General features: G+C 32.3%; 1 protein-coding gene across 2 annotated transcripts in view; it reads right to left on the reverse strand.

Moving 5' to 3' along the window:
• The window catches only part of LOC128171091 (uncharacterized), a 26,678-nt gene extending 12,849 nt beyond the window's left edge, over positions 1-13,829 (reverse strand). The window contains exons 1-14 of one of the 2 annotated variants that reach the window (XM_052836848.1): positions 13,765-13,829; positions 13,315-13,404; positions 13,000-13,050; positions 10,675-10,704; positions 10,484-10,516; positions 7,261-7,323; positions 7,076-7,138; positions 5,685-5,747; positions 5,122-5,169; positions 4,776-4,862; positions 3,945-4,031; positions 2,970-3,195; positions 2,801-2,872; positions 213-290 (exon numbers count right to left, since the gene is read on the reverse strand). In XM_052836848.1, the coding sequence (XP_052692808.1) occupies positions 213-290; positions 2,801-2,872; positions 2,970-3,195; positions 3,945-4,031; positions 4,776-4,862; positions 5,122-5,169; positions 5,685-5,747; positions 7,076-7,138; positions 7,261-7,323; positions 10,484-10,516; positions 10,675-10,704; positions 13,000-13,050; positions 13,315-13,404; positions 13,765-13,767 (994 nt within the window). In that variant the 5' untranslated portion in view covers positions 13,768-13,829. The remainder of the gene's footprint in view (positions 1-212; positions 291-2,800; positions 2,873-2,969; positions 3,196-3,944; positions 4,032-4,775; positions 4,863-5,121; positions 5,170-5,684; positions 5,748-7,075; positions 7,139-7,260; positions 7,324-10,483; positions 10,517-10,674; positions 10,705-12,999; positions 13,051-13,314; positions 13,405-13,764) is intronic. The other variant, XM_052836853.1, reaches the window with a different exon arrangement.
• Between the last annotated feature and the right edge of the window lie 1,111 nt (positions 13,830-14,940).

The raw sequence follows: 14,940 nt of genomic DNA on the forward strand, positions 1-14,940 counted from the left end.
GGCAAGCAATTAAATATTGTGTATAAAACAGACAAATACCACGTGCGTTTGTTGAATCGTAAACACGTTCTAGACCGTCATGCATTGCACATCATTCACTGGATTGGAGAATCTGTTTGCCAAAAATACTGTCACGTGTTAAATAATGCTATCCATATAAGGTAGTGTACCCGACCTGTTTAATGGACATTTCAACTTGTATATAAACCAACCTGTCTCGTTCAAGATGTGTTGTTGGATTTTCTGGTTCTGTCTCTTTGTTTCATCTTTAAGCAGGTCAAAATTAAGATCTAAAAAAATTAAAAAAATAAAAAACTTATCTCCGAAAATTTTGTTTCGGGAAGAAAAAACGATTGGTGTAATGCCCAGTGATGCTTGATAGACTTGATTTACAGATACATATGTTTTTGAATATTATTTTACCAATTTTTGCTGGAACAAAAAGATATATATTTTTAACCTTGAAAATTTGCTAGAGAGTTTACAATCGATTTTTATGCATCGGTATCAACATGGTTAATTAAGATTTTTTCAATATTCAGAAACAATAAATTGGTTACTGCGAAAAGAACATGTCGATTTTAGGAAGGGAAGATCATGTGTTGACCGGTTTTTGACTTTCAGACAAATACAAAAGCAGAGTAATGAAAGGAACTTCTGACTTTACATCAATTTACCAACGCTTTTGACAGTGTTAATAGGCCAGCCTTAGTAAGAATCCTCAGTCATAATGGAATACCATATAAACTCATCTATATCATTAAGATGCTGTACACAGACTTAAATGCTAGATTTATCTGTGGAACAAACCAATCAGATGAGGTTAAATTGAAGATAGGCGTAAAACAGGGATGTATGCTCTTCCCCCTTCTCATCACATTCTGCAATGACTGACTCATGAAAGACCATCAAAAACAAAAGACGGGAATCAGCTGGACCATGGTAGAAATGCTGGTAGATCTAGATTTTGCTGATGATATAGCCCTGCTGTTACACAGACACTGGGCCATGCAAGAAGAAAAAACCAACCGTCTTGCAAATACAGCAGAACGATTGGCCTGAAAATCAATAATGCTAAAACCAAAGTAATGAAAATCAACGGAGAACCCATCACGTTATAAAGTACAAATATTGAAGAAATCTCATATTTTGTGTATCTAAGAAGCAAAATCACTAAAAATGGGGAGTCGATGGCTGATGTCCTAACTCGAATTTTTAAATCCACATGATCATACGCTCCATTACGAAAAATTTGGAGATCAGCTATGATCAGCATGTGCTTGGGGTCTTCCAATAGTGCTAAATCTTGGAAATGGACGAACGCTATCTCGAACAAGACTGTCACCTTCCAGACCCGATGTCTTCACAAATTACTGCATATCTTGTGGCCGAACACCATCTGCAATGAAGAGTAATGCACCAGAACCAACACCATTCACTTAATCCAGGAAATAAGTAAAAGAAAGTGGATTGGACATGTTTGCAGAATGCACCCAACTTCCATCCAAAGGATTGCAATGCGTTGGGCAATAACTGGAAAGAGAAAAAGAGGAATACCAAAAGAGACCTGGAGAAGATCAGTGGATAAGTAAACGAAGAAAAACAACTGTAAATGAGGACAGCTATAGAGATGGTCATATGACAGACTAACATGGAGATCACTGGTAACAGCCTTATGTGCTATCTAGCACAAAGAGGATTAGTGAAGTATGCAATGTTTGTTGGAACAAAAATTTATGTCTTGTGTTGTGGTTTTTTTTATATTTATGTCTGCTTGCCTTACCACCACTATCGATATAAAACATAACTCCTCTTTAGAGAATAGAAATGGTCATTTATTGAATGATGCAATAAATGACAATGAACAAAAGGCACAATAAAAAACATGTACAAAGAAAAATAAGTTACATGTATGTACATAAATATCAAAAGAAAAGAGACAGATCATAAAAAGTCAAGTTTGTGTATATCAAGTTGTATCGAAAGACTAGAATACAATTTCGGCATAATCGACCTAAAAAATATCTAGCCAAAATTAAATAACTCTCAAGAATAATGCATATCTGGAGAAAAAGGGGGCGTTAACCCCAGAAATGGTAATTTATTGAATGATGCAATAAATGACAATGAACAAAAGGCACAATAAAAAACATGTACAAAGTAAAATAAGTTACATGTATGTACATAAATATCAAAAGAAAAGAGACAGATCATAAAAAGTCAAGTTTGTGCCTGAGAGCAACAATAAGTAATCGACCTAAAAAATATCTAGCCAAAATTAAATGAGTCTCAAGAATAATGCATATCTAGAGAAAAAGGGGGCGTTAACCCCACCGTTAACCTTACTAGAAGGCAACAATAAAACATTAACATGACTAGATACAATATGGAGGAGGGGTGGGTGGTGACAGACAGCAAGTTTTCTCCATGACTGAAGTTCAGGAAAAAGTGCACATGCGCAGTCACAATGTATGCAAATTGCCAGATAAAAATATCACTAAATGGGAAAAAATCCCCACATTACCAACTGGCAGCATACATAAACCATTTATTGTACATAAATTGTTTTTAAACATTTGCTAGAGGGTTTTCAATCAAATATTAATGCATTGGTTTAACATAGCTTATTAAGCTCTTTTAAATATTTTTTGTGCCCGTATTTAAAAACAAATTTGCTTAACCTAAGACAAAAAAAAATGAATTTTATATTAAGCATTGACGAATTTATTATTCTTAATCCATGTTCTATTCTCGAGCTGATGATAAATTAAAATAAAATGAAAAAAAAACCATTACCTACCTAAGTCGCTTGTTAAATTTTGAAAGTGTTGTTCGTTGAGAGCCTTGAGCTTTGTAGAAAAATTGGACAGACCTTTTAATAAAGAATTTGAAGACTGAAGGACAGTTAATATGACGATATTTTAACAATATAATTACATTTAATTATTGACAAAAGAATAAAGGACTACCATTATTCAGAAGGCTTTCAACCACTGTCAAATTAGTTTGTTCTCCCAGAGTCTTCCATTCTGGCATTGTTTGAAAATTATTTTGGACCGTATTGGGGATATCCTTAACGACTTTTTCAGTACCGACGTAACCAGCAACGACTGTTGATACAACGATAGAAACAAGGACAATGCAAAACAGGAGCATGTACTTCCTCATTCCCTTGCTTTTGTCAGGAACCTTCATCTTTAGAGAGAAAACATATTTTTAATAATTAAAGTCATAATAATTATAATACTATAGATTCCTTGTTTAACGCGGGTATATAATTATGCGTTTCAACCTTTTTGCATCAAATCGCAAGAACATAATATCCTAAAAGCCTTATTTTCATCATTGTTTCATTTAGTTTTCATCCCTCCGAAAAATAAAAAGCTGGATTTTAAAATTCGCGAGATGAGGTTCACGCGAGTTTACGCGGATATGAATTTACTGGCGTTTAATTAGGAATCTACAGTTTTGATAAAATTGAAAATCAACAATTGTTGGAATTGGTTTGGAGTGAAAACAAACAGAGAAAAAAACCATATTTATTTGTAAAACTAATACACCCATTCAAGCAAGTTTGTCTAAATGATTTCTTTTATTCATATCATAACCAATAGAGGTAAGAGATGGGCCACAGTAAGTGATCAACTGTAAAACATAATGTCTTCTGAAGATTATATGGATATATTTTTGGAAATAGATACCGATGCAAGCTAATATTTAAAATTGTTTTGAAGCAATTTTACGAAGATCCCTTTTTATTAATTGTTTAAGTTTGTATGGAACATTCATGCTTCATTCTTACACTCTTTGCAGAGTATAGTATACTTAGTAAAATGGTCCCAGAAATGCTAGAATTGTTTTTCTTTTCTTTTTTGACGATGTAAAGGGGGGGGGGGGCTGAATATTATTTATTGATATCTATTTGTTTTGATCATAACAGTTACCTCGTAATTTATTTTTGGAGTCATATTGACCGAAGGTTGTTCTTCTCTGTAAACCACTTGTCTTCCAGCATGGTCGTCTACTCCGCACTATGAGTATTAGATGTTCAGCAATTAACCAGCATTAAAGCATTTGGATAGTACTGGAAATTGCCTAGTTTGGCAAAGTGGTAATATTTCTACATGTTTTACATTAAAATGTTGTTCAATATTTTTTAAGCTCCAAATGACAATGAATCATTGTGACTGGATACACCTATATATATTTTGATAAAGCTTTATACTATTTTATGAAAACTTGATTTTACTATAAATTAATATCAACTTGACTCATTTTATTGAAAGAAATGGAAATATTACTGAGAGCAAACTATATTTTCGAGTAACAAAACTATTCATGACTAAACTTTGTATTTTTTAAATTCTGAAAGTGAAGATGATTTTTAAATAGGTTTTGAATCTACGCACTAAATAATCTAAATACACTTTACTTTAAAAGTAACGGTCAAACATATCCTATAAAAGATTAAAACAAAAGAGCCCAATTTAAGGGGGAAACAATAGGCTTTCTTGAATTTCAATGGATTGCAAACGTTCTGCATGTTCATATATTTAATAATTTAGCCACATTTATCGTCATTTGTAAAAATACTAAAACGTCGTTTAAATATTTGCAAAAGTTTGTCGTTTCTCAATATTGACCTTGCTAAATTAATTTTATAATGATATTGCGCTGAAAAATTCCAGAGAAATGGAAGTAGCAGAATACTTGTACGATGTACATGGAAAATTATTTAAAGCTCTGAATAGTAAAACGAATTTGTAAACCTTTACCCTCTGTCTAGACGTAATCACTGGCAACGTAGAAACTGTAGAGATGCTGTTACATCGCTCAATGTCCATATCTCTGTGCTCAAAGCACTGGTATAATAAGGAAAATTAGATAAATCTGTTAACATTAACGATTACCTTTTTTAACGAATGTCAATATTTTTAAATCCACAACAATATTCAGATCAGACGTTTAATCCAAGATGTATCAAGTACAATTAAATAAGGGTTGTAAAACAAATTTTGTCTCAAAATTTACGCTCTACATGGTCGAAGAAAAATTCCCCCGATATTCTTTATCATGTCTATATAAGATGGTTGATGGCTAATACCCTCTATGTTCACATACCTCTTCAATATCCACATATGTATGACAGGATACATTGTTTTTGTGTGGCTGCAATTAAAATCATTTACAATTTACTGAATTACGCATGATTACGCGTGATCTTACATTTTACACCGGTTTATCTCAACCAAATATATACAGTGTATACAGAATTTTTAATATTGCTTTAAATCATGCAAAGTGGATTTGTTTACAAACTGATTAATAATTTGAATACAACGTTTATTTAATTAAAGACTTTAAATTAATATGAATGTTTATTTCATAATGAATCAAAAGGACTTTCCTTCTTATATCGAAAGTATGTACAGATTTATGGTGTTGCATGTATCAACCAAATTACAGTAAAGGTATTTTAAATCTGAAACCTTTATATCTAATTTTGTTTTTCTAGACAATAACGCTTCATAGTTTGGAGCCTGTGACTCATACTTTTAAAATTGGATTTTAAGAAAAAAAGCTGTTGTTTTCTATGCAAATAGCTGCAGTGAATGAGACATATATGGTATATCATTGTCTTAATTCGCAGAAAGAAACAAGAATTCATACATTTGAAAACTTACCCGACAACTTTCGTAGCTGCTGCTAGTTGTGCTTACGCGATTATCCTCGATGGCATGTCTTGCCTGAAAAAAAATGTTTGCTTGGTAGCGTGTTCCTTTTTCTGGATTCTATCAACTATTTTATACTTGTACTGTTATAATGGTTAATCGGGATTTCGTATTAATCCTATTGTTTTAGTATTTTAAATAATATCGATGCCAATTATTTTCCTCTTTCGTAATGCCTAATTAATTCTTATACCAAAACTTAATCTAATCAAATTACTGAAATACTGACGGGAGTTGATTTTATCGAATATTATTTATTTTAAAATCAACGATATGTTATTTTGCATAGCAAGTAGCTTCCTATATGTACATGTATTTGAATTAGGCACATTTTTTACAATATGAATTCTCCGATAGGAATGTCGTGAAATTTCTATATGAATTATGTTGTGTATTATTCACAGATCTGAATTAATTTCATCAAACTACGCACCACTAATCGAAATCTTTCTGAGAAATTGTATGGATCCAAGCAATATTAAACTCTAGTCTCGTTCAACCAGACGATCGGCTGTCTCCGATAATTTCCGATAAGCAAAAGAGACCCTCTGCTTGTAGGAGATTTACGGAGTCAGCCGAGCGTCTGGTTGAACAAGACTTTATTGAACCCTACATTTAATGTAGGACTACAAAGATGTATCTAAATTGTTCGTACCATTTAAAAACTGACTATTTACAATGTATCTATAAATAAGTCTCCTTGAAAAACAATGCTTTAGAATACTAGTACATCGAATTTATCGATTATTTTCAAGAGCCAAATGTTGTCAGCGGCGTTGATTTGTGATAAGGCCCAAGCACTGTTTCACTTCCGGTTTGCCTGAGTAACTGCATAGGAGAGTTGACCAATAAAAATTAACTCCCAAAAACGTGTATCTTGTCATATGGAGAAGTAGAAATTTAGCCAAATTTTTTCGAAATATTTATATTGGGTTTTTATTTCTCCTTTTCTCCCTGGATCCAAAATTTTCTTTTAAAAAACTACAAATAAAGGACTGACTGACTGATAAAGATTCGTGTATATTATTACTTATTACATTTGTTACTCAATAATCTACACAACAGGGTTGTAAATATAGAAGCAAGACGAATTCAATCCTTCTACGGACTTAAACAACACGCCATATTTCCATAGGCAGTCAGCAACAAACCTATTACATGTAACAAGTTTTGTTTTGTCGAGGAAGTTAACTTTTTTATATGATTGAAAAATGTTAAAAGCCTATGGCCGGCATGTTGCCGCCAATTATTTGATGCATGTCGATTATAAAGATACAAATGACGCGTTTTATCTAATGAAGTTCGACTTTTTATAATGCTGAAAACAATTTTTTTTTTCATACCCCATGCTTGTGTGGATCCGCTCCCTGGAATATTGACATTTCACTTTCATTTCTGTCCTTGTTCTGTAATAGATCGTTTGGTAATCGAGTTTATTTTTAACGAATAACATATTATTTCAAAGTTTGAAGTTTTTTAGACGGGGTCACGTGACTTTATAATGCTGAAACAATATTTTTTTCCATACCCCATGCTTGTGTGGATCCGCTCCCTGGAATATTGACATTTCACTTTCATTTCTGTCCTTGTTCTGTAATAGATCGTATGGTAATCGAGTTTATTTTTAACGAATAACGTATTATTTCAAAGTTTGAAGTTTTTTAGACGGGGTCACGTGACCCCGTCTATTGGTTTACTGTCAGCCGAATTCTCAAACCGGAAGGCACGCGTAGAACACATGAATGGAGTCTACGCGTAAGAAAATAGTGCAGAAAGTTTTCATGCATTTCAGTAAATATGTATCATAAAAACACGCATTAAATCTTTTTAAGTCCTCTGTGTATAAACAAAATTCTATTTAGAAAATAAATAAATAGTTATATTGATCAAAATATTCTTGCTCGGGTTTAAATGTGGAATGAGTTACGTAACTGAATGCACAGCGCCGTTGACGATTCAGTTGGTGTACGAGCTCATTAATCAATAGAAGAGGTTGATTGTGGAATCGAAATTAAAGTTCCCAAACGCAATGTGCCATGTAAAGTTGTGAATTTTATTTTGACAATCTTTCACCTGAATACTACCAAACTTCATGCGCAAACCGAAGTTAAAATTGGGAAGTGTTATACACAAATGTTTTACAAATTAAATAGATGTTTCATTGGCTTCCAGTTTACTTGTGGTTTGACTGCTCGTCTGCTCGTCTCTTAAGGAAGTTTGTACAGATAAACTAAAAACAAGTCTGAATTTGCCTTCTCGTTCGTTGGCTCTTTATTTGATTAAACTGAATTTAAATTATAAACAATGCATTGTAAGCAAAGTCTATAATAGATTATACATTTTGGAAGACTTATTCATCATATAATATATACAATCTTATCGATTGAAGAACCAAGTTAAATGTTAATGTTCATGTTTTCCGGCTTAGTTGGAATCAGGCTTGGGGTGAATTACATTGTAAAATAATGCATTACATTACCATTACTTCATGAATTAGGGCATTAAATTACCATTACTTAATTTTCTTGAAGTAATGCATTACATTACCATTACATGAGTAAAGTAATGCATTACCATTACTTTGTGAAAAGTCAATAAGTTTTTAAAAAGTAATTTAAAACTAAATAAAGAGTTTTTGTAAATATTTCATAAATAAAACATGCTTAAAATATTTACAGGTTCATGTTCATCTTCACTATCAGGTTCAAATTTAATGACTTATACAAGATTGCTGTTGCACTTGTAGTTCTAAAAGTAAGGTTGATCCCGTAACATTTACACGCTAATGGCGGAGTTGACAATCTCTGTTATTTATGTCTCTGATTATGATTTTTAATGAAAGGAACGGTTGTATCGTAATTCGTGTAGGTGATGCACGAGTTTACACAAAAACGTAGTAAGTGGCGAACGGATTTATTTTTACCTATTAATTTTGCATGAATCGCAAATGAAGAAAATCTTGTCAGATAATTCGGTCTTAAAAATCAAAATGCCGACCGTGACAAATCTTTTTATTGTCAATGTTCTTGGATTCTTATTGCAAAAAAAATATTTCTAACGTCAGATGCCTGTGTTTGTTTTCGGTATACAAATGTTCACTTTGTGTGTTAATTCAGCAGTTTTAGAGTTTACGGGGTTTTCATAAAACTTTTATCACTGATACCGTCCGACTTGTGGATTTTCCCTTGGATAAAAAAATTGAATAAATCTAATGATTAAAATTATCTACTTTAATATAGTTGTTTGATTTTCTCGGTTAGTAGTAATTTAAAAAAACATTTCCTTGGGTCTTATTTTACATAATGTACCGTTGTGTCAATTTTCTACAATTATGAAGGCCGGGATTGAGTAAAATTTAGACAAAGTATCAGACAATTGCAAAAAAACCGAATTAACATAGATTGTAACAACTAATTCAAACTCATAAATTTTGGAAGCATATTCAAGGAAATCCAGGACAATAACAAATTCAAACTTTCAAGACCCCGTCTTTCAGTAGTGTGGAGGCATTTTTAGGTAGAGTAGATTCAAATTTGTTCAAATGATCCTGGCGGAAGGGTAGGACCACGTCGAGGATCCAATTTTTACATGTGAATATTTAGAGAAAATCTTTACGAATCTTCTGAAAAAACATTTCCATAGAAAACTATAAAAAAAAAACAGTCTTAGATAGTGTAGATTCATGTTTGTGAAAATTGTTAGCCTCAAGAGTACGGTGGGGCTACATTGGGGGTCCAATTTTATAAAGGGAAACATTTTAAAGAAGCATGGTAACGTTTTTGGTCAAAAACATTTCCGAATTTATTGTTTACAACGCTTCAACAAGGCATTTTTAAAAGTGCCATTCGTTGAGTTACAAGCAAGTTACAGAGCTTACAATTCCCTGCCATCTAAACAAATCTTTTGTTTACATTTTGAATGTTAAAATAAAAATTCCAGTTTTAGACCTAAATTGTATGGGTTAAACGTTGGGAACTGTTTATTTATGCTTAAAATGAATAAGAAAATAGACAAATCATCTTGAAGAAGATTTTTTACAGGTGTATAAAACGTATGTAAATAAAAACAGGGCACGAACCTTGGTTATATGTCAAAGAATTGTGAGTTCTATATCTTGCTTATAACTGATTGACCCTCGGACTTCATTATATTGTTAGACATGCACATCGAAAGCGTTGTAAATAATAAAAATATAAAAATAAAATTTGACCAAAATCGTGACAATGGCCCTTGTGACAATTACACCTTTATTAAAAAAAACAACAAATGTTATAATATATAGTTTTACGCATATGCAAGCATTTTGCCATATTGTTGATTCTTTAAAATTGTTTAGAGTTTGGCCCCTGGACAATTCTTGGGCCTCACAAGTGGTCCAAAGTTTAATTAGGTTTATATCCCATATATAAATAGCTGTTTAAAATCTTCTATAGACTGCAATGCTCAATATGTAATATGAGTATAAAATCATCCTGTTATAAAAGTTGCTCAATAATAAACATAAAATATCCAGGGGGAGTCGAATTTTTTTTAAATTCAGAATATATTATACTACATTGTCCAGAGAATTATTTTGTATATGACTCCATAAAGCTGATTTTATTATGTTTATTGTTGCTCAGATGAGCGATATGGCCCATGGGCCTCTTGTTAAAGTTTACATTAAACTAAACTTTTGATTACACACTTCTCCCAAAAAATTGTAGTTTATTGCCTTTACTAGCATGTATGTAGTACTACAAAAGTCATACCTTTTTGGATTTCTTGAATATTTTGGAATGGTACTGTAAAGTAAAAAATGTGCATTTCAATGGGTATCTTTTCATAATTCAAAACAATTTCAACAAATGATTAGTAGCGAAATAGGAGAAGGTATTCAAAATTCTTGAGAAATTGTGCATAATTATACATAAAAATGTTAAAACAGAGATGGTGCACATACTTTGAATGGAATAAATTTTCGGCGCTTTTTCTGAAGAATAAAGTAAAATTAGTAGTTGATTAAATATAAAACCCTGTCAAAGAAAAACGATACATGTAAATCAATTTAAAATGTTGACTTGTCTATTCTAAATCGTGTAACCTGTTTTGAAGAACATTTAGTTTAAGTTACAAGGATCAGACCAATAGTGGAAAGAGTTTTAGAGTCAGGGGAAAAATAATAGGTAGAAAACTAAGACGAATTGCTTTTAATCCTACATATATTTGCGACCAAAAAATCCGATTCTACTTTTTTATGAGAAGGAACTGTGATTCGTAGTTCTTTTAAAATTAAATGAACGATTTAAGGCAAGTAAACCGTTTTGTTCAAACACGGCACAATAATATACCATTTAAAGAAAGCATGTCTTTATCTGATATAAAGGGCAAATCTTTGACAAGTCGAGATCTAAAGAACCCAGAAAATACGGATTTGATGAAATTGTGATTGATTTAATTTTAGACTTCTGAACAGCTTATATTTTACAAAACATTTTTGCGTAGGATTTCTGCAACAAGTTTATAAAAAAAACCGGAATAACCAATAGCTGTATTGTGAGACAAGCCTATGTCACTGCTGTAGTCTTACAAATGTTCAAAAAAATTTACCTGCAAAACATTAGCAACATCATTCTTCAAAATGTAAATGCTTGTGAAGCACACAAGTCACAGGTCAGATGAATGGAGAAAAATCATCAGGATTACTAGTATAAGGTATTACTGTACCAAAATCCAAACTTAATTTTAAAATGTTTCAAAAGTTTTGAAGAGACTACTAGTATTTTACTGTGTGTTTAACCTCGGTCTCATTTCCAAAAAAGAACCTAGCCGACGGTTATTGTGGCAAAAACGAGATTATTCGCGCGACAGTCGGCAGTTCATCAGCCATTGTCTTAGCCGATATCGACCTCTTTTTTCGTCGGCCGACAAATTTTTTGTCCGTCAAAGTTATAGAATTTTCTTCTGCGTCGAGCAACCCTTGATCATCGTCCGACCATCAGCAGACTTTTTTTTTTTTTTTTTTTAGATCTGTCATCAGTCGGTCGACATTTAGGCATTTGAATTAATTTTTTTTCCAGTGTTGGCTGGCAAACACCGATTGTAGACCGAAAATGGATCGACGGTCGACTGGTCATTCTGGGCGATTTTGACACCGATTTTGGACGACCTATCGTAAACCAATAACGGTAAACATCTACCTCGGTCGAAAAGCGTTGGACATGCGGACTATTTCGTCAAAAAATTGAAGCTATACCCACGTGGTTGCAAGAGAATATTCAGCAATTGCGTAATTGTTGATTAAATCGACCGACTGTGTCTTAACGTTCGATGATCCAGCGACGGTCAACTGACAATGAAAAATTCAAGCTTTTGAAAATATCGGTGCTCCTAGAAATTAATGCGACTCCTCCGCGTCGTCCGATACCTGTGTCGGGCGATCATGTTTCTTCAGCTGACGATAAATGTATCAGGAAAATTTGTTCGCCCGACCATTGGCTTAAATGTGATTTAGGAGTTAAAATTGCACATTTTATTAGACTTTTAAGGGTGGTCTTGATATAAGTATTAGAAAAATAGGTTATCGTGCTTTAGACAACAAGATATGCAACAAAACTCGAGAATGCCTTGAATAGGAAATTTTAATGTTCTTTCCAAGTTTGTAGTCAACAAGGCAAGCGTATTTTCATCGAATAAATTAACGTTTTTATTTACGAGTGCTAGTATTTTAAGCTTTTCCTTCAGATTTTGTTACAAGCTAAAGCAGCCCAGTTCTCGCAAACGTTATGACAATATTCCGCATATTTTAAGACCAAATTTTTAACATGCAAAAAATTATCATAAAAAAGCTGGTGGTTTTTTAAAAAAAAACTATTTTGAAAATGAACGAGTTTAGTCTTAACACAAAATGATTCATTCACAAAGGAGCAGATGCGCTAAATTATAAAAGATGAGTTGTTTCCGATTTTATTAACTTTATAACATAAAATCGATTATCGGTATGACCATTTAGCGATCGGGCGATAGCCGAGTACTCTTTGACATGCATAGTCCAAAATTCAAGATACTCCCTGCTTGTATTTTGGGATGAGAATGCAAATATCAATACTAAAAATGTCGAATTTATAGAATCAATTTATCAAATGAATTAAATCTTTACTGTTTAACCACTACATGTATATATGTGTCCTTTACTAATTTTTTTATCTAAAGTAAAAACTTCTAACATGACAAAAGGTGCAACTTTTTAATGTAGGTTTACAGAATAAAAATAGACACCTAGTTCTACCTGGCTTTGTGTTATCTGGAAAGGAATAGAAGAATGGGAGACAACTTCATGCTGAAAATTTAAAAACCAAAAACAAGTTTAGGATTTTAAAAACAATTTCATTTGCATATTTTGCATATTTTTTGATACTCTTATATAATCCTTTAAAAAAACTTGCTTGTTTGTGAACTCAATATGTCAAAGAACTCTGAATGTTGTGGTTTTTCCGTTTGAATGAATTATTTATCATTAGTACAATTTTTTCCACTGAATTGTAAGTTGAACCCGAATATTTTTCTACAATTCTAAAAGAAATAATCAGCATTTTAACCTTACCGTATCTGGAAGCACTTCCACGTACGGGTTCTGGTTATCACAGCAATCTTCGTGAACCTGTGGACCTGTGACCAAATCTTCTGGCGTCTCCTGTCAACATTCAACAGTAGCTATATTGAATAGTGATATCTTATTTTTAAATATATATTCCGATAGGTCAATCCTTAATATTTTGGTATAAAAATTTAATAATGTATAGAAGGTTTTAAAATCAATTGCCAGCATCTCATTATCTCTGTGGTAATGATCCTTAAAAAAATCTGGTTTAATCTCTAGACCTTTAATTTATGGACAAAAACCGACTAAAAAGGAGTATGAAATATTTGTTTAGGACGGGTCGTAATCAAAATTAATTTTAAATTGGACATCATTTTCTTAAAGGGTCTTTAAATTAAAAGTTTAAAATGTATAATAACATCTATGAAATGACAATCAAACCAAAAGACTTACCATCGTCCCCGACGAAGCTCAATCGAAGATAGTCGATTATTGATTTTTCTAAGCTTCCGGGTAGATAGTGTACGGAAAACTAACAAAATTATGTAACGATATAAAATATATATAAATCAATGAATTTACAGCTGACAAATCTTATTACGAATCATTGAGTATCTAGGAATCTTGGTCCGAATTCATGTGTTGTAACATTGCATAGCGCTCTACGAGTACGCGTCATAAACATATCAGACAAGGATTTTTCAATTGCCCACGTTTAAAACTTTCGAGGCAGGTCGTACCCTACTGGAAATTGAAAATATTGAAAGAAAAAAATCCGTTAAAATGTTTAATATACATGTATATATGGTTGACGTAAAAATATAAATAATGAGTGTATTTCGTTTAAATTGAAGATGTTAAATTCTTAATTGAGATTGATAATTTAATAGATTAAAGAAAAAAAAAATAACCTATGGCGGATATTGTTTATTTATATATAGAAACTTTCTTTCAACTTTTAAACTTTTTATTACACTAATTAGATTTCCCTGTTTGACAATACGACAAGCAAGTTCCTGTTTGTCCAAATTCAAACTTAAAGGAAATCTGTTTCATCTTTAAGGTATTTCTCTCTTATTTCTTAAAATCTATATTCATGCAACGACGAGTTACAGTTTAAACAATTCTTTTTAAAACATACACATAGGGATACATAGGCAGTGGATATGAGAAGATTTTATAATTTGATTTTATATATGTGAAATGCCCTCATTGGTGCGACTTAGACCAGCTAAGAAGGCAGGAAACATTGCATATATGCATTGAGCTTTTACAGACCAATAGGAATGCATGCATGGAACATCAAAAAGGACGTTTTATGTAAGTAATTAGTGTTAATTTTTATAGTTTTGAGATAATGTAGATTATTCGGTGATTAATTGAAACTTGAATAAATTTAATTGAGAGGAGAGTGAACAGACTCTATTGACCGACGTCAGGGTCTAATAAGTTTACTCTCCATCACTCGACAGACCTTGGCAATCTTTCCTCTAAGAATCTGCTGACTAAGGTTTGTCAAGTGAACGCAATTTGTTTACATGAGTATTTTTTTCTACAATGTTCACTACCTCCTACATGCTGCTTGCACCACCAAAGAATATTTGTTGTTTGAATAAGGAATATTGAATA

The sequence above is a fragment of the Crassostrea angulata genome, chromosome 1, assembly GCF_025612915.1.
Source record: "Crassostrea angulata isolate pt1a10 chromosome 1, ASM2561291v2, whole genome shotgun sequence".
Lineage (NCBI taxonomy): Eukaryota > Metazoa > Mollusca > Bivalvia > Ostreida > Ostreidae > Magallana > Magallana angulata.